Source organism: Pithys albifrons, chromosome 15 (assembly GCF_047495875.1).
Source record: "Pithys albifrons albifrons isolate INPA30051 chromosome 15, PitAlb_v1, whole genome shotgun sequence".
NCBI classification, from domain to species: Eukaryota; Metazoa; Chordata; class Aves; order Passeriformes; family Thamnophilidae; genus Pithys; species Pithys albifrons.
The window spans coordinates 1,999,939-2,023,412 of record NC_092472.1 but is presented as its reverse complement, the minus strand read 5'-3'; the positions used below and the strand labels follow the sequence as shown (position 1 = coordinate 2,023,412).

At 49.0% G+C, this 23,474-nt stretch overlaps 2 protein-coding genes across 5 annotated transcripts in view; one reads left to right on the top strand and one right to left on the bottom strand.

Annotated features, from left to right (window-relative positions):
• Nucleotides 1–23,474, bottom strand: part of CTNNA1 (catenin alpha 1) — a 126,759-nt gene that overhangs the window by 55,694 nt on the left and 47,591 nt on the right. The gene's annotated exons all lie outside the window — the stretch shown is intronic.
• LRRTM2 (leucine rich repeat transmembrane neuronal 2) lies at nucleotides 5,204–8,994 on the top strand. 4 transcript variants are annotated; one of them, XR_011699129.1, is made up of 3 exons: nucleotides 5,204–5,978; nucleotides 6,310–8,626; nucleotides 8,958–8,994. XR_011699129.1 is itself a non-coding variant. In XM_071570465.1 (2 exons), the coding sequence occupies exons 1-2, from the start codon at nucleotides 5,975–5,977 to the stop codon at nucleotides 7,854–7,856; spliced, it is 1,551 nt and encodes a 516-aa protein (XP_071426566.1). In that variant the 5' UTR covers nucleotides 5,204–5,974; the 3' UTR covers nucleotides 7,857–8,799. The 4 variants fall into 4 exon arrangements, 3 of the variants coding, with proteins under 3 accessions (XP_071426566.1, XP_071426568.1, XP_071426567.1); XM_071570465.1 differs by lacking the exon at nucleotides 8,958–8,994 and having other exon boundaries at nucleotides 6,310–8,799; XM_071570467.1 differs by lacking the exon at nucleotides 8,958–8,994 and having other exon boundaries at nucleotides 5,207–5,978; nucleotides 6,759–8,799.

Genomic DNA, 23,474 nt, shown 5'->3' with positions numbered 1-23,474 from the left:
TTCAGTAGATTTAATAGGGTCATGATGACCATGTCAATCATTTTGCAGAATGATGCCCCAGCTCTGTCCAGTATCATGGATAATAAATTTAGCCACTGTGCAAATTTACTTTAAATGAAATCAGATCTTTATCAAAGAGGACAGAATTGGTGTTAAAAATTGCTTATTTTCTCCACCCCCATAATCTCTGCTCTTCCCCCCTCACTGCTGCCCTGCTTGGAGAGCAACACAAGCATTCCCAGTCACATCCCTGCAGCCCCAGCTCACACCACCAGCCCCATCAGGGCTTGTTTGAAGGGCTCCAAGCAAAGAAAGGGGATTTGCACACAGGGAGGGGAGTGGAATCACCATCTTTGTCACAAAGCATTCCTGCTGCAGGTGTGCCATCTCAATTCAAACAACTCAAAAACAGAACAAGGTTTTTCCTACAGCTACTGACAGAACCCAAGCCCAACTCCAGTACAGGAGCACAGTGGTGGCAGTGCACACCATCAGGATCAGCAGCACGGGTATTGCAATGAGTTACTCAAAAACATGTTTTTGTAGCTAAATACCAAAAATTTCCACTGTTTATCTCGAAGGCTCATCATCAGTTTGGGTTAAGCTACACCCAGAGCTATTGAGAGAGACAGTGCCTCCTGCCCAGCACCAGCCCTCACACCACCCCTGCAGAGCCCAACATCCTTCCTCCCCACACCAGCACCCAGATGTCAGCCAGATGTGCCACCCCTGCCTGACGGAGTTATCGCTGTCCCACCTGCCGCCCACCACACAAAAAGATGGTTCACAGAGGGGTTTCTGCTTCAGGTGATCTGTGAATTGTCTTCTGAGCTGTCAGTACCAGAGGCAGCATCATGGTTAACGATGGGGATTTCGTAAGTGAGAAATGAGTGCTTGGCACAGCTCCCTCTGGGCAGGCAGTGCCATGTCCGTGTGCCCCCTCCGTGTCCTGCCCCATGGGGAGGCAGCAGAGTCCCTGCTCAGCTGCCCTGTGTGTGCCTCCTGCCTGGGTCTGCCTTGCCACCTCCCCTCATTCCAGCCCTGAAGAGGATAACCATCCATGTCCCTCCATCACTGTGACAGCAGGGCTGCCAACAAATTCCAGATGTCACAGTGCTGCTCCGAGGCCAGGCAGGGTGACCACTGAAGTGTGACATGCAGGAATTCCAGCCCTTTCACATCCCAGGTGTGCTGGCTGGGGAAGCAGGACTGTGCAGTGGTTTGCTGCAGGAAGGAGGCTCCCATGGTGAGCCCAGGGCTCAGCCAAGCACAAGGGCTGCACAGCATCATCCAGGGCTCAGCACAAACCTGAGTGAGAACAGAGATGCCTGCACTGTCCCTCCTGCCCAGCCAGCCATGCCATGCTGCCCCCACACCAATGTCTCTCCCCACGGCCAGCCTGCACCCACGATAGCCCCACACTCCCCTCTGTGCCCACAGAGAGGGGAAGGCTGGCTCCTGTACTCACCCCCGTGTAAGAAAAAATAAACTGTGCCACCAGTGCCAGGTGCAGGTGCTGCCAGACAGGGAGGTGACAGTGGCTGTGCTACACGCAGCACACACGTCCTTTGCTTCCAGGCAGACAAGGACACCTGACCCATGGTGCCCTGCCCACCCCTCCTTCTGCCCTCCCCAGACACATCTGCTGCTGCTGGATGCCCTCAGACATGCCTTTTCCTCCTGTGCCCACCTCTCAGAGCTCCTACTGACCCAGCCTCAGGGTTGCGTGCCCGAGGGACAGAACACGCTGCAGGCACCTGGCCCTGCTCACCTCCCACCTCTCTGCCCTGGGACACAGCACGGGCACTGCCCTGGGACACAGCACGGGCACTGCCCTGGGACACAGCACAGGTACTGTCCTGGGACACAGCACGGGCACTGCCCGGGGACACAGCACGGGTACTGTCCTGGGACACAGCACAGGTACTGCCCGGGGACATAGCACGGGCACTGCCCGGGGACACAGCACGGGCACTGCCTGGGGACACAGCACGGGCACTGCCCGGGGACACAGCACGGGCACTGCCCTGGGACACAGCACGGGCACTGCCCGGGGACACAGCACGGGCACTGTTCTGGGACACAGCACAGCCACTGCCCTGGGACACAGCACAGGAACTGCCCTGGGACACAGCACGGGCACTGCCCTGGGACACAGCACAGGCACTGCCCGGGGACACAGCACGGGCACTGCCCTGGGACACAGCACGGGCACTGCCCGGGGACACAGCACGGGCACTGTCCTGGGACACAGCACAGGTACTGCCCTGGAACACAGCACAGGAACTGCCCTGGGACACAGCACGGGCACTGCCCTGGGACACAGCACGGGCACTGCCCTGGGACACAGCGCAGGTACTGTCCTGGGACACAGCACGGGCACTGTCCTGGGACACAGCACGGGCACTGCCCTGGGACACAGCACGGGCACTGTCCTGGGACACAGCGCAAGTACTGTCCTGGGACACAGCATGGGCACTGTCCTGGGACACAGCACGGGCACTGCCCTGGGACACAGCACGGGCACTGCCCTCTGGCAAACACCCAGCAAACACTCCCCTGGCCCGAGGTGCTGATGTCCAGCAGTAACTACCACAGCCCCTCCTTGGGGCAGAGGGGGAGCCTGGTGTGCCTGGTGCCACATGTGTGGCTGTGTGTCCCAGGTGCCCCAGTGCCACCTGCAGCTCCAGGGCTGGCACCCCCTGGCCCCCAGCACGGCAAAGCCACGCAGCCCACACCGACATCAAGCAAAATCAGCTTATTTGTTGGCTTAATACACTAGGAAGGCTTCCACAAGATGTCAGCCTAACTAAATGACAGTGCCAGCCTCGGGGTGCAATTCTGCTTTCCCAGCACATGGGTCTAGCAGGAGAACCAGCTCTGCTGCTGCTCCAGGAGCAGGGGAAGTGAGAAGCCCCCGAAAGGGTTATCTGGTCCTGACAAGCTCATTCCTGAGGCCCACATGCCAACTTCCCTCTCCACATGGCATGGAAGGTTCAGGCTGCCACACTGAAGCTTCTGCTGTGGCAGAAGTCCCCAGATGCCACTTAGATATGGTTTTCCTCAGCAGGGGAGTTTCCAAGTTCAGAAGAAACTCATTTGCCTGAGTTTTCTGTGCAGCTGGGGTTTATTCCCAGCCTGTTACACCCTGACACCCCAGGCAGCTCCCAAGGAACAATGGGAACATCACTGCAGAATTCCAGGCTTAGGAGACTCAGATGCACACTTTGGGTAATAACTGTTATCTCACAGCAAGTGCACATAAAAACATGTTTCGCTAAGAAAAGCGCCCATAAAGTTCGTGTTAACAGTTTCCTAAACAGGAAACTCGCTGGCAAGGTGCTAAATAGCCCTTGTTTGGTGAGGGGCCAAAGAATGGAGAGCTTCAGAAAGGAAGCAAGCAACTCACCGTGTTTGAACATTAACTCTTCACTCTGTGCCAAATTACACAATCTCAACGTGGGAGGAACCTCCCAACAGATACCGATGCAAAAAAGCAAGATGTTTCCAACGATCCCTCCTTTCAGCCTTCGGTAAGAGCAGAAAGAGGCAGCACAGGAGAGGGGTAACATTTGACCTCAAATTACACCCTTTGGAACGCTGTTGTTAAATGTTATGTTAACATACTGAAGTGTTATTAAATTCAGATCAGCACTTCAGCCGAGGATGTTGCCGGTGAGCTGCTCCAGCCACAGGTCTCTGTGGGTCTGTCGCACAGCTGAGCCTGGCTTGGCTCCCGTGCTTTGTACAGGGAACATTAAACGCAAAGGAGCTCTTTAAATAGGTTTATGTAACTTCTTTGCATGTCTTTCTTTCACCCTAGAGCAAACGTGAAAATATTTACTATGGCAGAGCAATTTAAGAAATTTATCTAACATTTCCTAATTTGCTTGATCATTAAAGACAGTTACTCTCCTGAGGGGTTCAGGGAAGGGTTTATTTGTTTTGCTTTAGGTTTTTTGGGTGGGAGTGAGGTTTTCTTTTTGTGTGTTTTTAAAGAGTTCACCTTCTCCATTCCTTTACTTTCCACTTAGTGCTCCCCTTGAGTCTGCCCAGCGTGGAAAGGGAACACCACAAGCAGTGTCACCATCCCACCACGGGACAGCCAAGGAGAAGCAGGCAGAGATCAGCAAGTCTTAGTTAAAGTAAGTGCCTCTGAGGAACCAAAGCAAGGAACCAACACTTAGTAACAAAGGTAAACTGCCATTTTATTTCAAAACCTTCTTTAGACACCATTCATCTTCCTCCATCAGCATGGGAATCTTGTTATTCTCAGCTTGTTCCACATCTTGGAGGTCGGAGGTGATACCTTGCCATTACAGAGCAAACATTTTCAAGTGCCTCCTGCTGCATTACTGCCTGACATCTCAAGGTGAAAATGTAAAATGCTCATCCAAGTTGCCTGGAATGGGAAGCCAGCATCCCCCTGCCTCACCCACATCGAGCCATGACCAAGCGCCAAAGGCTTTCCTGCACATGCATCCTAAAAACCTGTAAAAATTTCAATCCAGTCTCTTCATTTACCTTTCAGTCCCAGCTGTCCCTGAGGAGAGGTTGCTCTGAACCAGGGGCAATGAACTCTTAAAGCAAGCAAAAAGCAGCCCATTCTCCATCTCCACCTCGCTGTGTGTGCAAGCTCCAGTCAGAGCCCGGCGGGGCTGGAGCAGCACACCAGCTCTGCAGGGTCACTGCTCCTGCAAATGGAAACCTCTGCAATGCTGAGCCCCACGGGATACCCAGCAGGTGCCAAGGGGAGCAGTGTCCCCCTGCCACAGGGACACACAGCAGCAGGACACAGGGGGGACCACAGGCAGCCCTCGCACTGCTCCGAGCCCCAGCTGCCAACACAACCTCACCACTTCCTCCTCTCCTGCACTCCAGTCCCCAGGACAAAGCAAGCACAAAAGCCACCGTTTGGGAGGAGAAAATAGATTTTCTAGTTTCATAACTGCACACTGTCAAGCTGGATTCCAATTAAATTTTTCCTGTTCCCTAACGCAAGCTTTGCCTTTTCCAGAAATTTCTCCTGGCCTGAAGCGCTCGCTCCTGTGCCCTGCTCCTGGGCTGTACCTCTGACACACCACCTGCTCCCTGCCCCTTCTGCAGGACCACAGCCTCACACAGCTGACACACACAGCTCTCAGCACCCAAACCCCCTCACCTCCACCACGGCCGGGGCTGACCAGCAGCCTCTATTCAAACTGTGCGCATTTGGCATCTAAAAGTTCCTTTCGTGCAGGGATATCTAGCAGAACACCGGGAGCAGCCAGCGCTCGGGCACTTCCCCCCGCAGCTCTGCGCTGCTTTTAACCCCAGCTGAACAGAGCCAGTGCAGCCGTGGGGGGAGCAGGGTGCTGCGAGTCCCTCCTGCTCCTTCTATCGCAGGGACGAAGGACTCCTGCCGCTGGATTTCTTCCTCCCTCTATCAGTGGTCTTTAACACGATCACAGTATGCAGCACAATGCTTTAAAACAGCAAAGCTTCTGGAAAACCCAAACAAAAGGAACGTCACCAGGTGACGTCAGCCTATATAGAGCCCTGTGTGGTCGCAGCGCATAAGCAAATCCATTCTTGTACCGCTTCCCTGAAAAGCTTTTCAGTAAATGCACTCATGCTACTACAGGAGCTTCTCTCTGCAATAAGCCACCCATCTGCCATCAACAAGTTAGGACTAAAGGAAGCCACAGCTGCGGAAAAGGAAAACGTGAGCTTCAATTAACCAGCTGAGCAGCCACGGAGGACGAAAACTTGTGTTAAGATTTAAAAATTGCAGACCTGTCAGAGGAGATCAAGGCAAAAGGAGTATTTCAAAAGGAATATTCCAAGAGAGCATCGTGGATTCGGTTTTGCACTAATATCAAAGGACACTAAACCAGTCAATTATTCAAGGCTGCCTCACATTAGAGCCTTTCACAGACTCACGGCGTTGAGTCTCAAACTACGACTGAATGCACCCTCCAATGTGCTCAAAAGAATGGGTAAGTTCCTGCGTTTCTCTCTTCCTTGTATAATGAATGACAGCTCTGCTTTAAGGGAGCAGTCAGATGCTAAAGCTGATAGCTCTGCACTGAACCTTATGAAAAAAATGTTTGCCGATAGTGCCACTGTACCCTCCGTAACCGAGAGAAAGCCTCTCCTAAGTGTAATGTCCAAGTATTCGGTTTGTCGTAGTAAGTTGTTTCTTGCATTTAGAATTAGCTTGTTGGAATGCATGGCAATGTTATCTGCAGTGAAATCTTCCACCGTGATGTTCCAAGTGTACTGATAAGGCTATCCTATCTTGTTGTTTTCCTAAATTATATTCTGCAGGCTTACATTTCAAGTGGCCATTAGGGGCTCGTATGCTGGCAGCACTATATGCAATGAGTATGGTTTTAAAAATGCTGCCTGCCTTGGGCATGGCTTGTCCACCAAAATGTCGCTGTGAGAAGCTGCTCTTTTACTGTGACTCTCAGGGGTTTCACTCAGTGCCAAACACCACTGAAAAGGGCTCGCTAGGTTTGTCACTGAGGCACAATTATATTTCTGAACTTGAAAGGGATCAATTTGCAAGCTTCAGTCAACTTACTTGGCTTCACTTAGATCATAATCAAATTGCAACAGTCAGAGAAGATTCTTTTCAAGGACTGTATAAACTTAAGGAATTAGTCTTAAGTTCCAACAAAATCTTTCATTTGCCAAACACAACTTTTAGCCAGCTGCTTAACCTGCAGAATTTGGACCTCTCTTTTAATCAGTTATCCTCTCTGCACCCCGAGCTCTTCTACGGCCTTCGCAAGCTACAGACCTTGCACTTGCGATCCAACTCCCTGCGGACCATCCCGGTCCGCCTGTTCTGGGACTGTCGTAGCCTGGAATTCCTGGATTTGAGCACAAACCGCTTGCGAAGTTTGGCTCGCAATGGATTTGCGGGATTAATCAAGCTGAGGGAGCTTCACCTAGAGCACAACCAGCTGACAAAGATTAATTTTGCTCACTTCCTCCGGCTGAGCAGCCTGCACACGCTCTTCTTGCAGTGGAACAAAATCAGCAACTTGACATGTGGGATGGAGTGGACCTGGGGCACCTTGGCAAAGCTCGATTTGACTGGAAATGAAATCAAAGCCATCGACCTCACCGTCTTTGAAACTATGCCTAACCTTAAAACCCTCCTCATGGATAACAACAAGCTCACCACTCTGGATTCCAAGATCCTCAGTTCACTGACATCCCTCACCACCGTGGGCCTCTCCGGCAATCTGTGGGAATGCAGCCCAAAGATCTGCTCCTTGGCCACATGGTTGAGTGGCTTCCAAGGTCGGTGGGAGCACTCCATCCTCTGCCACAGCCCCGACCACACCCAGGGAGAGGATATTCTGGATGCAGTGTATGGTTTTCAGCTTTGCTGGAATTTATCGACTGTTGTTACTCCCGTGGCTACGACGGACACGGCTCCAACCACCGAGTACACGAAAAGAATAAGCTCTTCTCATTTCCATATGGGAGACAAAGAGATTCCAACTACGGCAGGCATGGTCGTTACCACCGAAGAACATTTCCCCGAGCCAAACAATGCCATCTTCACTCAGAGGGTAATTACAGGAACAATGGCTTTATTGTTTTCTTTCTTTTTTATCATTTTTATAGTGTTCATCTCCAGGAAGTGCTGCCCTCCTACACTCAGAAGAATTAGGCAGTGCTCAATGATTCAAAACCACAGGCAGCTCCGGTCCCAAACGCGGCTGCACATGGCCAACATGTCAGACCAAGGACCCTATAACGAGTATGAACCCACCCACGAAGGACCCTTCATCATCATCAATGGCTATGGACAGTGCAAGTGCCAGCAGCTGCCCTATAAAGAATGTGAAGTATAATACCTACAGCCCATCTCAAAGTAAATCAGATAAGTAACCTATTTTAAAATTGTAGGGGACCTACATCAGATTCTAATTTTTACAAATGTTGACATAAAGCCTAATTTTCCAAGCTACTTAATGGAAACATTGTTTATGGAGTGGTGCAGTATTTTTAAGTTTTTTAAAAAAATAAATCCATAATATTTTCAGTGTTAAAGAAGCAATGATTACATTAAACTTGCACTCCTAATGTTTAAAAGTCTAAAGAGATGCTCACCTCAAACTATGTAAAATGTTTCATGTTATGTAATTATATGACTGTGTGTAAACATTTATACCCAAGTCTCCATATTCTACTTTTTCTAATGAAAAGAGTCTGAGGGGAAGGATAGTGGGTATCTGTACAGGGATCTGAGGGACGTGCGCTCCGTTTGTTCCACTGCAGCTGGAGGATCCCAAACACTGCAGCTGGCTCCGGGCACTGTAAAGGCAGCTGGGGAGCAAGATTTTCCTCCTCTGGTAATTTCACTCCAGTGACACAGGGGAGGGGAAAGAGAATTTAAAAAAGAAAAAGGAGCAAAGGTCCAGGTGGGAAATTCAGTGCATTGGGGATTGGTGAATTTATTTTAAACACAGTTTTGCTCTCTGCATATTCATAGTGTGGCTTGCTGAGACAGACAGCAGGCACAGAGAGGAGCAGTGCACATGGGCACACACAGAGGCAGGATGGGCACACACAGAGGCAGGATGGGCACACACATGGACTGGGTGGGCACACACACACATGGGCACACACACATGGACAGGATGGGCACACACACACATGGGCAGGGTAGGCACACACACACACACACACATGGGCACACAGACACACGGGCAGGATGGGCACACACACACACGGGCAGGATGGGCACACACACATGAACAGGATGGGCACACACACATGGACAGGATGGGCACACACACAGGGCAGGATGGGCACACACACAGGGCAGGATGGGCACACACACATGGGCACACACACACATGGGCACACACACAGGGCAGGATGGGCACACACACACATGGGCACGCACACACATGGGCACACACACACAGGTAGGATGGGCACACACAGAGGCAGGATGGGCACACACATGGACTGGGTGGGCACACACACATGGACAGGATGGGCACACACACGGGCAGGATGGGCACACACATGGGCAGGATGGGCACACACATGGGCAGGATGGGCACACACACAGAGGCAGGATGGGCACACACATGGGCACACACACATGGGCACACACACACAGGCAGGATGGGCACACACACACACAGAGGCAGGATGGGCACACACACACACAGGCAGGATGGGCACACACATGGGCACACACACATGGACAGGATGGGCACACACACATGGACAGGGTAGGCACACACACACACATGGGCACACACACACAGGCAGGATGGGCACACACACACACAGGCAGGATGGGCACACACACAAACACACGGGCAGGATGGGCACACACACAAACACACACAGGCAGGACAACCCCCCAGATGCCCCCAAAATGGCCACATAGCTTCTTTAGGGAGGCTCAGTATGACGGGATCGATTCTAAAAATTAAGTACATTCAATACTTCTCGGCTCCCTGGTTTGACTTGATGATGCTTTTCGTGAATTCAGGCTAATTACTTAATGACTATGAACAAACAGCATTTCAACACCTTTTCATGTGTAAATACCCTTAATGCAAGGTTTTCTTAATTAAAAGTAAATACCAATGATGAGGTTCAGGAGAAGAGGGAAGGAAGAAAGGCAGGAAGGAAGAAGCCTCTCTTTGTCCCCCCGCTGCCCCCCCAGCTCAGGCTTCCTCTCCACTGGAAGCTATTTTCATGCACTAACTCCACTGGTTTCTCTGGAGACAGAATCAGCCCCTGTAATATAAGCTCTCACTTGTCCTCCTCTTCCAAAATTCAAGATTAAAAAAACCCCCTTCTGGTAAGTTAGGATAATATAATTAGTTTATAGAATAGTTCACTGAAAAATGTTTTGTTTCTTACTTGATATGGGACAGAATCTAAACTAGTATGACTTTTTGAAAAATCATATATAAATATATATACACACACACCTCATTCTAAGGAGTAATTTGGTTTCTTTAGCCAGAAATACCATACTGCTATTTATACTCTATAATGAAATGACATGTAAATATTTGCAGATCTATGCAGCGATGGTGGTACTCAGGATGCCACGAGGGTGGGGGGTGGGGGGTCTGCAAAGGATTACATTATTTTTAAGTCAACTACTCAACTATTATAAACATTCTAACCAAAGCTAAAAGGTCGAGAGGGATGGAGAATTATTTTATATAAATATACATGTATGTATAACTAAAAAATGTGTTGTGTCCAATGCTGCAGTGTTAAACAATTCCCAGCACACCCCAATGAAGAAACAAAATTCCTCACAGTGTTGCCATACCTTGAGCAAATCCATAATTACAGTATGCTAATTGTGATGTACTAAACTATCCTGCAAACTTTTTAAACAGAAAAACCACTGCATCAAAATCTGTTGGCTATTTCACTCTGCTTTTCTCTATCTGTATTACCACTTAGTGAGGTATTTAGGGTGCAATTATACAACAGTTCGATGTTTTCTCGTGAGATGAATTCGTTCAAGGCAATTACAGCAAGGCAAGTGACTTCTGTTAAGATTTTACATAAAGGTTTTTTCAATTACTGGGTTTGAAGATATTAATTTGCATCATCTTACTTTTACATACAGTGCCCTTATAAAACCAGTATTTTGTTTGCTTCCTGTGACTCTGTACTTTAATGGAAGAGATTTTCCATATAGATAACTTTGAACTCCTGTAACTGTTAATACTACAATGAGTCCATTTAAACCTATTCTAGGAAGTTAATTACTGCTTTTAACTGACTACAAAAAAATCCTGCGGGGGCAGGTGGACAAAGAGCAAACGTTCTGTGTGATTCAATCCCATGAGAGCCAGAAGGCCAGACCTAAGCTGAGAAATGCAAGGCCGTGTTGGCACCCAGGGGTTTGTAGGTGCCTGTAGGAAGCTTTGCTCCATCCCTCCCCACAGGCAGGTGCTCACAGCTCTTCCCTGAGGCTGCTGCTCTGCCCCGAGTCCCTCAACCCCCTCAGCCCACACCAGGGGCTGCACTGGGGCACTGGGAAGCTGCCACTTTGGGAGTGACTTCCATGTACAGCTGCAGGGTACCAGCACAGACAAAGTTGTCACTGAGCTCGTTAATTATCCTGGCAGCCAAATCATCTGGCTGCACTGTCATGCCCCATTAGATGTCAACACTGCACTCTGATGTCCCCAGCTGTGTGTGCAGAGTCCCAGCTCGCCCCAGCCCTGCAGGAACCCTTGCTGGAGGACAGCTCACACCATGCCAGTCTTCCACATGGGAAGAAGAAGTGGCACCTTGATGGAGAGCTGAGGTTCCTCCTGAGGAGGTGCTTTCCCAACACCCCAGCTCTGAGCAGAAACCACTCCATCTTCATTAGCTTTTAATTATGCCCAAGAAGAGCAAAGACAGATGTTCCAGCAATGCTGGATTTAACCCTCTTCTCCATCCCAGCCACTCGTACCGATTTTCCAGGCATTAAGTGCTGTTCCAGGGGCTCTCCAAGCAAACCCACCCAGGCACCCGAGCAGCCCTGGCTGTTCCCAGGGGTCCTGCAGTGCCTGGCTGGCAGACAGCAGAGCAGGAGGAGCAGCAGAGCCCGGCAGGCACCGTTCCCTCTCCCGGTGACTCCCTGTTCCCCTCACTAATACACAGCCAATCTCCCAAATGCCGTGGTTTATGGCTGCCATTTCCAGAACCATTTGTTGCCAGGTTCCAGGCATAAGCAAAGCAATTCTGCAAACATTACATTTAGGGTAACAGGTATCATAAAACTCGCAGAATGTCAAACACTGGCAGTGAAGTCGCGCTGAATTCCCTGCGGAGGGGCAGGGAATGGCAGGCAGAGCCACCGCTCCGCACAAGGACACGGCCACAGGCTGTTAATATTTTTTATTTTAAAGTTACTGTCTTCCACTTGCAATTGCTTGTGACTCTTCCAGGCAAGGAGGGGATTGTAATAATTGTGCTACTCGGCAGCCTCTGATTTATTTTGTTTATGGAACAAGAACCACGATGATTTGGTTTAAATTAATCGTATTTCAGTACGAGTGCTGGCTGATGACAAGAGCTTGTTAACTTGCTCTCCCCAAGTATCACCTCTGCTGCACAGCCTCGGCTTCCACACATGCTAAATGGCATCCCAGGTGCTTCAACACCTCTGGGCACAGCCTCAGGTGTTCAGGACCTTTCAGAAAGGGAACTTCTTGTACTGCTCTTGAGGTTCTCGTTCCATCCAAAGATCTCCAGCCTCGCTGATCTCCAGCCGGCTCCTCCTGCTGCCCACCCTCGAGTCAGTGGAGACAACCCCAGCAGCACAAGCTGAGTTTCTGAGTCATCCTCCTGGAGCGGGGCTGAGTTAATGCTCCCAGTTAGTCGCCCTGCATTAGATCAGTGTGTAAATGCACACAAGGAAAAATTACTCGATGAAGGGTAAAATGGGTTAGCGTTCAGTCTCCAGCTGAAGTGTTCTCTGCACTGAGCTCCCATTCCCTATCAGATGGAGACATAATGAGTGCTGCTCTATCAGTGTTTGGTTTTGTTTGCTTCTCCCCCAAGCAGAAACGATCCGATTTTGCGGCGATCAGCCGCATGCAAATCTGAGCATCTGAGCTCCTGTCCCATCACCCTCAGGAGACTGGCCTAGTGCTAACACTGAGATCAGACACATCCAGTGGCTTTAAACCAGAAATCTGCACTGCACACTGATTTTTAACGTTTCTAAGTTCATTTCTGTACTACTTTAATGGAAATAAAGTTGATTTAATTTTGTGATCTGTGTAACTATCAAAATCCATCTGTTCAGACCTATGAAATTTACCCAGAAGCTGAATTTCACCTTTCTTATGAAGTTTTCCATAAAAATTATACAAGTTCAGAGGGAGATACAGTATTTATCCTCCCCTCAAAAAAGGAACAGGCAAGGAAACAACAAAAATGAAAAGCAGCAGCTTCTCCCTCCCCACACCTCCTTTCATTGCAAAATGTCCCAGATGCTGAAATTGGTGCTGGGCTTTGCTTTTTAAGGCATCCCTTTCGCAGGATGCCTCAAGATCACTTCAGTCAGCAGGAGATTTAGCATTTCACATCTCATATACCTTTAGAGAGGTATTTAGGGAAAGGTAACAGAAGCTTTGAGGGGTATAATGAAGCCTTAGACAGGGTAAAACAGCGTGCAGGTTGTACAGCTCTGTGTAAGCACCGAGAAGCTGCACCTGCCACCCTCCAACCACTCTGTAAAAACCCAAACAAAACCCACCCTATTTTCTTTTACTAATAAAAACACTAGTAAGTGAACTATTCTACCAGCTTAGCAACCTGAGGTTACAGAGAGTCCTAGATGGGTCGTGTTTATGTTTCAAGAGCCAACTTGTGGTGGGAGGGGGTGTGAGTGATGGAGTAAAACAAGTGCAGTGTACAGAAGCATTTTGTTATTAAAATTGTGTATACTGTAAAACCGAATTTGCCTCTTTCTTCCTCCCTTCTCAAGCAGAGGTGTCAGAAGTTCCCCCTCTCACAGTAGGTACAGACCAGCCCACACCCACTGTCCCAGGCAGGCAAGCTGGGTTTGGGCCAGGCTGTGTGCCAGGCACACCAACCCAGCACCTCAGCGAGCTGGGCTGCACAGGCTCTGCCCAAACAAGGCATCTCCTGCCTACCAGCACTGCCTGAACAGGCAAGGTGGGAGTGCAACCAAAGCCCAGCCAAGCTCTTGGCTGCTGGGGCTGAGCAGGGACAGCTCAGGAGCAGTGTGAGCCCCGACTGACCAGCAGAGCTGGGTCTAACCCTGAGTGTTCCCGAGCCACCAGGTGGAACACCATGGCCACCTGTGGGTCACAGTGCCAGCCTGGAGTGTGGCTGTGCCAACAGGACCACCCTGCCAACAGTGCAGCAAGGACAGACAGCCCGTATGGTTGAGAGATGTCAAACAGCACATGGCATCCCTTCAGCTCCGAGTCCCACCATGTGGGAATCACCACAACACCCCCCTTGCAGCAGTGCAGGGTCTGGGGCCACCACAGCACTCACACCTGCAGAGCCACAGGGCAAGGAGCTCTCACTCTGAGAAGTGACAGGTCCACGGACACCGCCCAAAAGCCGTGACACAAGAGCTGAGCAGCAGGACAAGTTTCAGGATGTTCCAATGTTTAGATGCACCAAACTGCCAGCTAAAATCGTTTTAGTAACTAAGCCTTAGATGCATTAACTTTTTTCCAAAAGGTTTGGCTGGAACAAGTTCTCAAGGGTTTTAAATGTCAGTTGGCAAACTGCCTCTCAAATCCTTCTAATACTTCAAAGCAGCACATGATATATCTATTTTCTTGAAGTCTTAGAGACTAATTTTGTGAGAAAAAGCATCTCTGAGCTGCAAAACCAGTTGTTCTCACAAGCAAAGGTAAGACACCTAAGACAAAAACCAGTATTCTGAATACATTATGCAAAACCCTTTAAATCCAATTAGTAACAAGGAAATGTCAGCATCACTAGCAACTTACTTTCATAAATGTAGGCTCTGTTAAGACAACTGCAAAAAAATTGAGCCTTAAGAATGTGACTGGAGAGAACTGTCAAATGAACTGAAAACTGCAGCACTGGACAACCCTGACTCCCCCTCCACTGCGTGTCCAGACTAAACTCCTGATGTCAATATTTAATGTAATCTGTTCTTAAGGTAAAGCTTTAAAAAAAATCATTGGTACCTAATCACCAATTTCATTAACCATGAAGATATCAGGAAAACAATAGTACTACAATGAGTTAAAGCTCTATTTGTCATATTTGACATCAGATCCACATGCTCTGGGTCTTATTTTGGAAGGAATTTTATCACTGTGAGGGGGTGAGGCCTTGGCACGGGCTTGGAGCAACCTGGGCTAATGGAAGCTGTTCCTGGGGGTTGGATTAGACAGCCTTTAGGGGTCCCTTTCACTCCAACCATCCTATGATTCTATGAAAACAAAAAAAAAGGTCAAATTTTCATGTTTATTTCTGTGCTGCAGAGGTTTGGCTGCCAAGGGCACAGAGCAAACCCTTCTGGGCTGACAGGCAAACAAACTCTGATTTCAGCTCTTCAGCTGGTTTTAATCAACAAGGTCTACAATTTGACTTTTTCTTGTGTCTCAGTCTGCTAAAAGGACAAGATCAAAGCATTAAATAAACACAAAAATCATGTGAGACCTCCTGAACTGGCAGCATAAGAACCAGGGGCTGGAAATTGAACTGTGACCAGGGAGAACACAGCTTGAGGCAAACCCAAGCTCCTCTCCCCAGTGTGACACAAACACCTCCAATACACATGCAAGCAAAATTAAAGGGCATTCCTACTACCAGGACATTTAAAGCAAGTAGTAAATCTTTCCTTTATAAACTCAAAGTATGTATTTTAAATGCCACTGGACTAACTTACCCATTTTCTCCCAGCAGGCTCTACTACTTGTATGTGGAATACTCAAGCAAACCAGACCCAGAGGAGGTGCTGGTTTCCTTTTCCACCCCTCCCTGCCCCAAGGGGTGGGCACTGTTTGGTAGAGGTGCATCATGCTTCACACCAGCCAAAAAAACAGCTCTATTTCATGTCAAGTCCTGAAGTAAGTGGATAAGGTTCATCCATCAGGAAGGTTCTTAAATAATGAATGAGTCATAATTCTTTACAGTCAAAAGCAATTAATTTTCTGTATTGTAATCAGGAGAATAAATCTGAAAAATCCATTCTAATGGCTCTGAATCTGAAGGTAGTGTTGCAGCTGAATTTTTAATCTTAAAATACAGGAGCAGTGAGGACTTCTGCTGTTTAAACATACAATCTTGTACCAAACAGAACAGCTTTACTGCATATTTAATAGGTAGAACGGGTTTTGCAAGACCACATGAGATTAAAGACAGCACTAGATACAGGAAATGCATTTCAAGTAGAAAGGTCCTTCCAAGATACCTCTCAACTGTGTAGCCACTAAAATACTTGAAATATCCTTTAGGAAGTGTACAAAATACTCAGAAGAGTTTACTGCAAAAAGTAGTTTTACTTACACATTTGCAAAGAGCTGAAAATATTGAGAAGAGAGTTAATGTGGAATCCAGCTCAACCCTACAGCAACCATTCCTATTAGGATGCATTTGCTCTCTTTCCTACCAACTCCTAAATAATCCATCATATACCCAGAACCTCTGCCTCAAAAGCCATGTGCTGTTAGCTGGGACTCTCCATTTCTGCCTTCAAATGGATTGCTTCAACCCTGACACCACTTTAAGTTTTAAATCTTTTAGAGAAAAAACCTGTAAAATTAATAGAGCTCTTAGTAAAGTTAATAATGACACTGTGTTAGGAGAGAGAACACGGGAAAGGGGACAGGGACGCAGATTACAAGGGAGCTTCCATCTCTGAAGGCACCACACAGCAGGCAACAGGGGGAAACACGTCCCCCTGCACTGCAGCCACTCTCAGGAGCTTGTTAACAACTTCTGCTGTGAGTAAAGCAAGAATCAGCCACCCAAGCAGCCCACCTGATCCAGAGGGAGCCCCGCAGGGAACACCCTCAGCACACGCCTGGCAAAGGATGTGAGAAATCCAGTCACGTCTGATCTCCACAGACACAGCTCTCAGCTGAGCCTTTCAGGGGCTTCAGCCCCTGTTAAATGAATCACCTGACTGCATCTCATTTCATGGGTCTTTCTTTTTTGGTATTTCATTTCTCACTCCTCTTTGTCATGGGTTACAGTTACTGGGCAGTTGTGGAGAGAAGGGAAGAGGAGGAAAAGAAGGGACAACTATGTTTACCTTAACAATATTTAAACTGTTCTTGAACAAGAATACTCAAGTTTCAGGACGGACCATATTCAGAGCTACTTTTTCACACAGTTACACACCATGTTAAAACCTATACACAGCATGCAAACTATGTAACATCACACAGCTATAGCTCATTATCAAGTAATACATATTTCCCAAAAATTACTAGATCTAAACAGTCTTTTATGCAACTTATTTTAACTTTATAAAAGAGCTCTTTTAATGTTACTCTGTGGAGTTTCTGCAGTTTCTTTTCTTGTTTCTGCACCAGCTCAAGGTCTCTGGACAAATTCCATCCTTGTTTAGCAGCACCTGCAAACTTGCCTTTGGTTTGCCAGCCTGAAAATGTGTGAATCCCAACAAGCCAGGAACAGACCACTAAGCTGGGAAAACCACACAGCAGGCCCCCATCCTGCAGGCCCCCAGGGCTAACAACACACCTCTCACTGACAGAGCAGCAGACATTAGAGCACCATCCCTGCTGTCCTCGGGAGAAGACAACACGCTTCAGCAAAGACATGTAACTACTTATTGATCGTGTCTCGCCCTCAAGCATGCCAGCCCCAAATAAACAGCAACATCTGCTTGAAATTCTGGATGAATAATTTAAAGTTAAAGAATTCCTCCCCAAGCTTTCCAGATAGTCCTGATGATGGAAATAGCTGTGTTGCTGCTTCCAGGTAGGACAGAGACCTCGCTCAGCGCCTGAGGAGCTGCAGGACACTGCAGTGCTGACCAGAGCACAGGCAGCTGGACAGCTGGAAGCTCTCTGGGTCTCCAGTGTGTACCTTCAGGGTGCAGACCTTTGAGAATGTCACAGCCACAGGGCAGGCAGGCAAAGAAACCCTCCTCTAGTTTATATTCTTCTCTATGGAGGACCGGCGTAGCTCTGGGATGTCTATTAGCACCACGGCAGCTGTGGAGCCTGGAAATAACAGAGCTGTGACTACATGACAGATGCCTTTTGCCTGCAATTAGCATCCAGAAACTTCCAAAAAGGCTAAGGTTAGGCATCTGATTAGGCTGAACTACAGAAAGAAATGCAGTAAGCTCTGGCAGGTACTACATCTCTAACGTGACGCCACAGTCCTGCACAGAACAAAAATGAGGTACCTCTGGCAAGTTCCCAGAGTCTGCAGGGACAGGGGACTCTGAGGAGGTGTCTGCTCACCCTTTGCTGAAGCTGCAAAGCAGCATGTTCAACGTCCCATGTGTAATGAGCTCTTGCCAGGTATTATTCCCTGGCAGTGAGCGGAGAGCAAGTCTCCAGACCAGCTAAAATGCATCCATCCTTTGGATGAGGGACATCTGCTGCCTGCAGTAAACTAATCCAACACCCACAGAGCCCATTGCATAACATCACAATGGCATTTCAGGTATTTACAGACCACTCCAAAATACCCTCAGTGCTGGCAACTGCTGAACAAGCTGCAATGCCTCTTCCACTCCAAGTTTCGGATTTGTCAGCAATGTAAATATTTACTGACAAACCTGAAACTTGGAGAAAACCCACCACTGCCCTACATCTGAGAGGTGTTTATGGACTGAATTCAAAGCTCTTGCCCCCCACGCTGCAGAGCTGTCCCTTCCCAGCAGGGACCAGCACAGCAGCCACCACTGACACACAGCGAGGGTGCTGTGCCAGCAGCACCTCCACAGGACCACTGCATGGGACATGTGGGATGGGGAGTGCTCAGCACCCTCCTCTAAGGCACCTCAGGCCTCTCCAGGCCCCTCCCGTGACTCAGGGCTGTCCAAAATCACACCCTAAAACACCGTGGGCAAAGGGAAGTACTGAGGAAGTGGAGACCGACTCCAGTGCATCCTGCAGATAAATTCCAGGGATATTGCCCCTTCGTACCTACAGCTGTCTGTGGACAACAATTAACTTGACAAAGCATGCCAGAGAGAGTGTCCAGAGACACATGAAAAAGGTTTATACCACATTCAAATGAGCTGATGTTACCACCCTGCACACTGCTTGCTTCTTCTCAGTGGGCTCTCCATCATCTGAACATGCCACAGTAAAGCTGCAGCACCGAGAGAGGAACTTTCTGACACCTGCTTTTACTGTCCATTTATTCAAAATCAGTAGCCTTCATCAGGCAAATTAAGTGATCATCAGCTTTAAAAACCAATTTCAATTGTTTATGCACACCCAGCTCTACTGCAGCACATTGTTCACTGTGACTCCTCCAGCTCCAGCCTGGGCTGCACGGCCAGGAACAGAACCCAGTCCTGCCTGCCCATCACACACCCCTGGGAGCCAGGAAAATAAAAGGAAACCACCCCAAATTTGTGAGGCTATGCCAGGAACAAAGCAACCCAACCACCCCACCCCTCTAAAACAATCATTATGCACACGTAGGTGATTAATCAAATATATAGATATAAAATGAAGATGCTTCAGGTGGAATTACTGTGTCACGATATCAGTGATCCCGGGGAACTCACTGAAATCAGTATTTAGAAATCAAAAGTAAACCTCAAAAAAACTCCTACTAATGAAGTTGGAAGGAGAAAAACTTCTAAAAGTATTTTTTTTAATTTCTCTGCTGTTTGCTACATTTGCTTATGCAAGAGAAATGTTTTTAACTACTGACAGGACTAGGACTAAATGACAAGTCCACGTACTTGATGCAGATTGTTCACAGACACAAGGTGAAAAGCATGATAAAGAACATGAACAGGTTTCAGTGAGCTGAGCCAGGAAAAAAAACAAACCCACACCCCTTCTGAGCAGAAAACAGGATTTTTTGGTGATTATTAAAACAGCTTCTACCAAAGCCAGCACACGGCCTGATTTCAACTTTCACAAATAGTTTAGTTAATTTTCTTTTCTGTATGCAATGCAGTTCTAATCAGGAAGGGCCTGCTTTACCACTGTTACCAGAAACACTCCAGAGCCTTTGAACCAAATGTGTCAAGTTAGTAACTTACTTCCAGTTGCTTCACTAATATAAAAACCTGCCAAAAAAATCTTATTTCCTCATATGAGAGCCATAAATTGCAACTTCAGTCTTGCAGTCTGTTCCCCAAGGAAAAAGAAAATTCAGGAGAACACCTGAGTTAGTCTTCCTCCAAATTCCACAGCATCTTCTAACCATAATGGCACCTGACCAAAAGCTTCAGGACTGCTCCAGGCTAAACCCAATTCCTAATCCCTGTAACTTGCTCCAGAAATCCCAGTCGAGGGCAATGCTGGGAGCAGCTGAAAACACTGGGACTGGTTGTAAGAATTTACATCTTATGAACAACCAAATGTGGCTGCCCCATCCCTGGAAGTGTCCAAGGCCAGGCTGGATGGGGTTTGGAGCACCCTGGGCTGGTGGGCGGTGTCCCTGCCCATGGCAGGGGGTGGCACTGGTTGGGTTTTGAGGTCCCTTCCACTCCACCCAGTCTGTGATTGTGTGAATCTCAGCTCTGTGAGGTGACAAAATTCACCCCCAGCCCACACAGCAGCCCAGTTGCTGAGCTGTACACATGAGCCCACCCCACCCCGTGCTCCTGCTGCAGGGATAACGAGCTGTTTCATTCCAGCATCTCCACAGGGGCGGTAACTGGGCCGGTCACTGCTGGGCAGCGAGGCTGTGGTGACACCGGTGACACAGGTAAGGAGGGGTGAGGGTGGGACTGAGCTATTCAAGGGCCTCCCAACTTCAGCAAAGCTTCTGAGGCTGCCTCTGCCAGGATCCCTCTGGACAGACTGTCCAGCACACAGCTGGAGAACCCTGCTATGTGATGCGTGAGAAGTTGGCTCACGGGTCAGGCACAGAGTGTGACAGTGGCTGGGGTGACATCAGGCTGGCACCTGTCACTAGTGCCACAGGGCTCCATCCTCAGCCCTGTGCTCCTCAACAGCTTCATTAACGACTTGGATGCAGGACTGGAAGGGACACTGAGTAAGTTTGCCAATGACACTAAACTGGGATGAGCTGCCACCTCCCTCGAGGGCAAGAGAGGTCCTGAAGAGAGACCTTGACACATCAGAGGGCTGGGAATCACCACCCATAGGAAGCTCAACAAGGGGAAGTGCCACATTCTGACCCTGCAATGGGGCAACCCTAGATGGATGGGCAGACTGGGAATGAGAGGCTGGAAAGCAGTGCCAGGAAAGGGCCCTGGGGGTGCTGGTCAGTGGCCAGTTGGCCACAAGTCAGCAGTGCCCTGGAGCCAGGAGGGACATCCCTGTCCTGGGGGGCATCAGGCCCAGCATGGCCAGGAGAGGGAGGGGATTGTCCTGCTCTGCTCTGTGCTGGGGCAGCCTCACCTGCAATGGGGGGCAGTCTGGGGGGACACAACCTAGGAAAGATATGAAGCCATCAGACAGTGACCAAGGGCAGCAACGAAGATGGGAAGGGCCCTGAAGGGGCAGCGTGTGAGGACACTGAGGGCACTTGGTGTGTTCAGCTGGAGAGAGCAGACTGAGGGGAGACCTCATTGCAGGTACAACTTCCTTGGGAGGGGCAGAGGAGGGGCAGGCACTGAGCTCTGCTCTGTGGGGACCAGGGACAGCACCCAGGGAATGGCTGGAGCTGTGTCAGGGCAGGGTCAGGTTGGATCTCAGGAAAAGGCTCTTCCCCCAGAGGGTGGTGGGCACTGACCAGGCTCCCCAGGGCAGTGGGCACAGCCCCAAGGCTGCCAGAGCTCCAGGAGGGTTTGGATGATGCTCTGGGGCACAGGGTGTGACTCTTGGGGATGGTTCCTGTGCAGGGCCAGGGGTTGGACTGGATGATCCCTGTGGGTCCCTTCCAACTCAGCATATTCTATGATTCTGCAAATCTTCTTTTGAGCAATGGTGAAATCAAACTTTTAAAACTACTGTCAAGTGCTACCAGTGTATTATTTCTTGAGGGGGAAAAGTGTTATTGCACCAGCAGAAAGTAATTTTTTTCACTATTATTTGCACCTGTGATGGTGGGGAGGAAGAGAGATGTTTGTCGGGTGTCAAAAACAACAGATTCTCAAAACTTTTGTACTACTTTTGTACCCCTATGAGGTAACAGAGCTACCAGTGCTCTCTTAAAGCTTATTCTTATATCTAAAGGAAGTTAATAGCATAGGTATATGATATACAGCACAAAGGCTCTGCACCTCTGCAACACTGAAGCAAAAATATCTATTCATACAGATAAGTAATGGGAGGAAAGTACCAGGGTGCCAAAAAAGTCATCCTGCAACAACATTCATCTTTTCCTTAAGAGCTCTAAAGAAAATCCAAATTGGCAATAATACATCATATTGTAAACCTGACATTCCCCAGTTTCCATTAAATTATGATGCTGGGACAAAGCTGGGACTCTACAAGCCATACCCGGACCCAGCATTAGCAAACCAAATGTACCTGAAACCTTGTGCAAAATGGGAGCAGTTTGTGTTTCCTACTCCCCTGACCATGTTTTCTGGTTCAGCTCAGGCTGAAGGGCTCTGACCTGCCCTGGGTCAGTGTCCCAGGTCCTCACCTTCCAAGCAGCACTTCCCCCTGAGATGGAAGTTCATGCCTCAGCAACGGATGGGAGGCACAAGAGGGGCTCTGCTCTGTTTCACACAACTCCAGAAGTAAAGAGTTATTTTGCAGTGGGTCTGGCATCCTAATCCTTTGGGAGTTTGCAGATCTGCCTTCCTCCACCCTCCCTGCCCTGAGGTGCAAGTGCAGCCAGAGCTGGGGCTGAGTCTGTCCCCCCACCCAGGCTGTGCCCCCACAGACCGAGGGCTGGCCAGGCACGTGTCTCCTCCAGGGCCATCCTACACCACAGCCCCTGCTCCCACCCAGCCCAAGGACCAGCAGGGCACCTGCAATGGAAACCCAGCAGGACAGCACCATCAGCCTCCACAGGCCCTAGAGATGGATCAGGACTGCTGACAAAAGCTCTATTTTAAACCTACACTGTGTCTTCATGCAGCACTCAGGTCCAAATTTGAAAAAGGCTCTTCCCCCAGAGGGTGGTGGGCACTGACCAGGCTCCCCAGGGCAGTGGGCACAGCCCCAAGGCTGCCAGAGCTCCAGGAGTGTTTGGATGATGCTCTGGGGCACAGGGTGTGACTCTCGGGGCTGGTCCTGTGCAGGGCCAGGGGCTGGACTGGATGCTCCTTGTGGGTCCCTCCCAGCTCAGCATTCCTGTGATCTGTGTCTGAGCAGCCTGCCCCAGGCTGCTGTGAGTGACACCAGGAGCTGCAGAAGGGCAGCCCAGCACGCTGTGAACATTTACAGCTGTTTCCTCCCAGGCAGTTCTGTTGAGTGACGACTAGTTAAGTTTGGGTACAGGTCAATTCATCTCACTTTCAGTAGGGCTGGGTGATGGGAGGAGCAGGATGGATGGGGGAACATCTCAGAATACCAAATCAGAGGGACAAACTGCTTCTGTAGGAGCCACCAGGGAGCTGCTGGGGCTGGTGAACAATCCACTGCCAGAGCTGCCTTTACAGGCCTGATCTGGGGGTTTGATGTTAATGAGCAACCTTATCTAAAGAACATCTCTAGTTTTTCCCTTTCCAAATTACATGAACTAATAGATCTATCCAGAAACATGAAAACCAGGCTGAAGTTTACACCTGCAGTAATTGTAAAAGCCTGGAGATATTGTAGTTTTTATCATACTTTACATGCCTGTGAAAGGCTTTAGAAATAGAACAACTAAAATTGGAACAACACAGACCCCTGCAAAACTCAAATTAAAATGAGTGAGCCAAG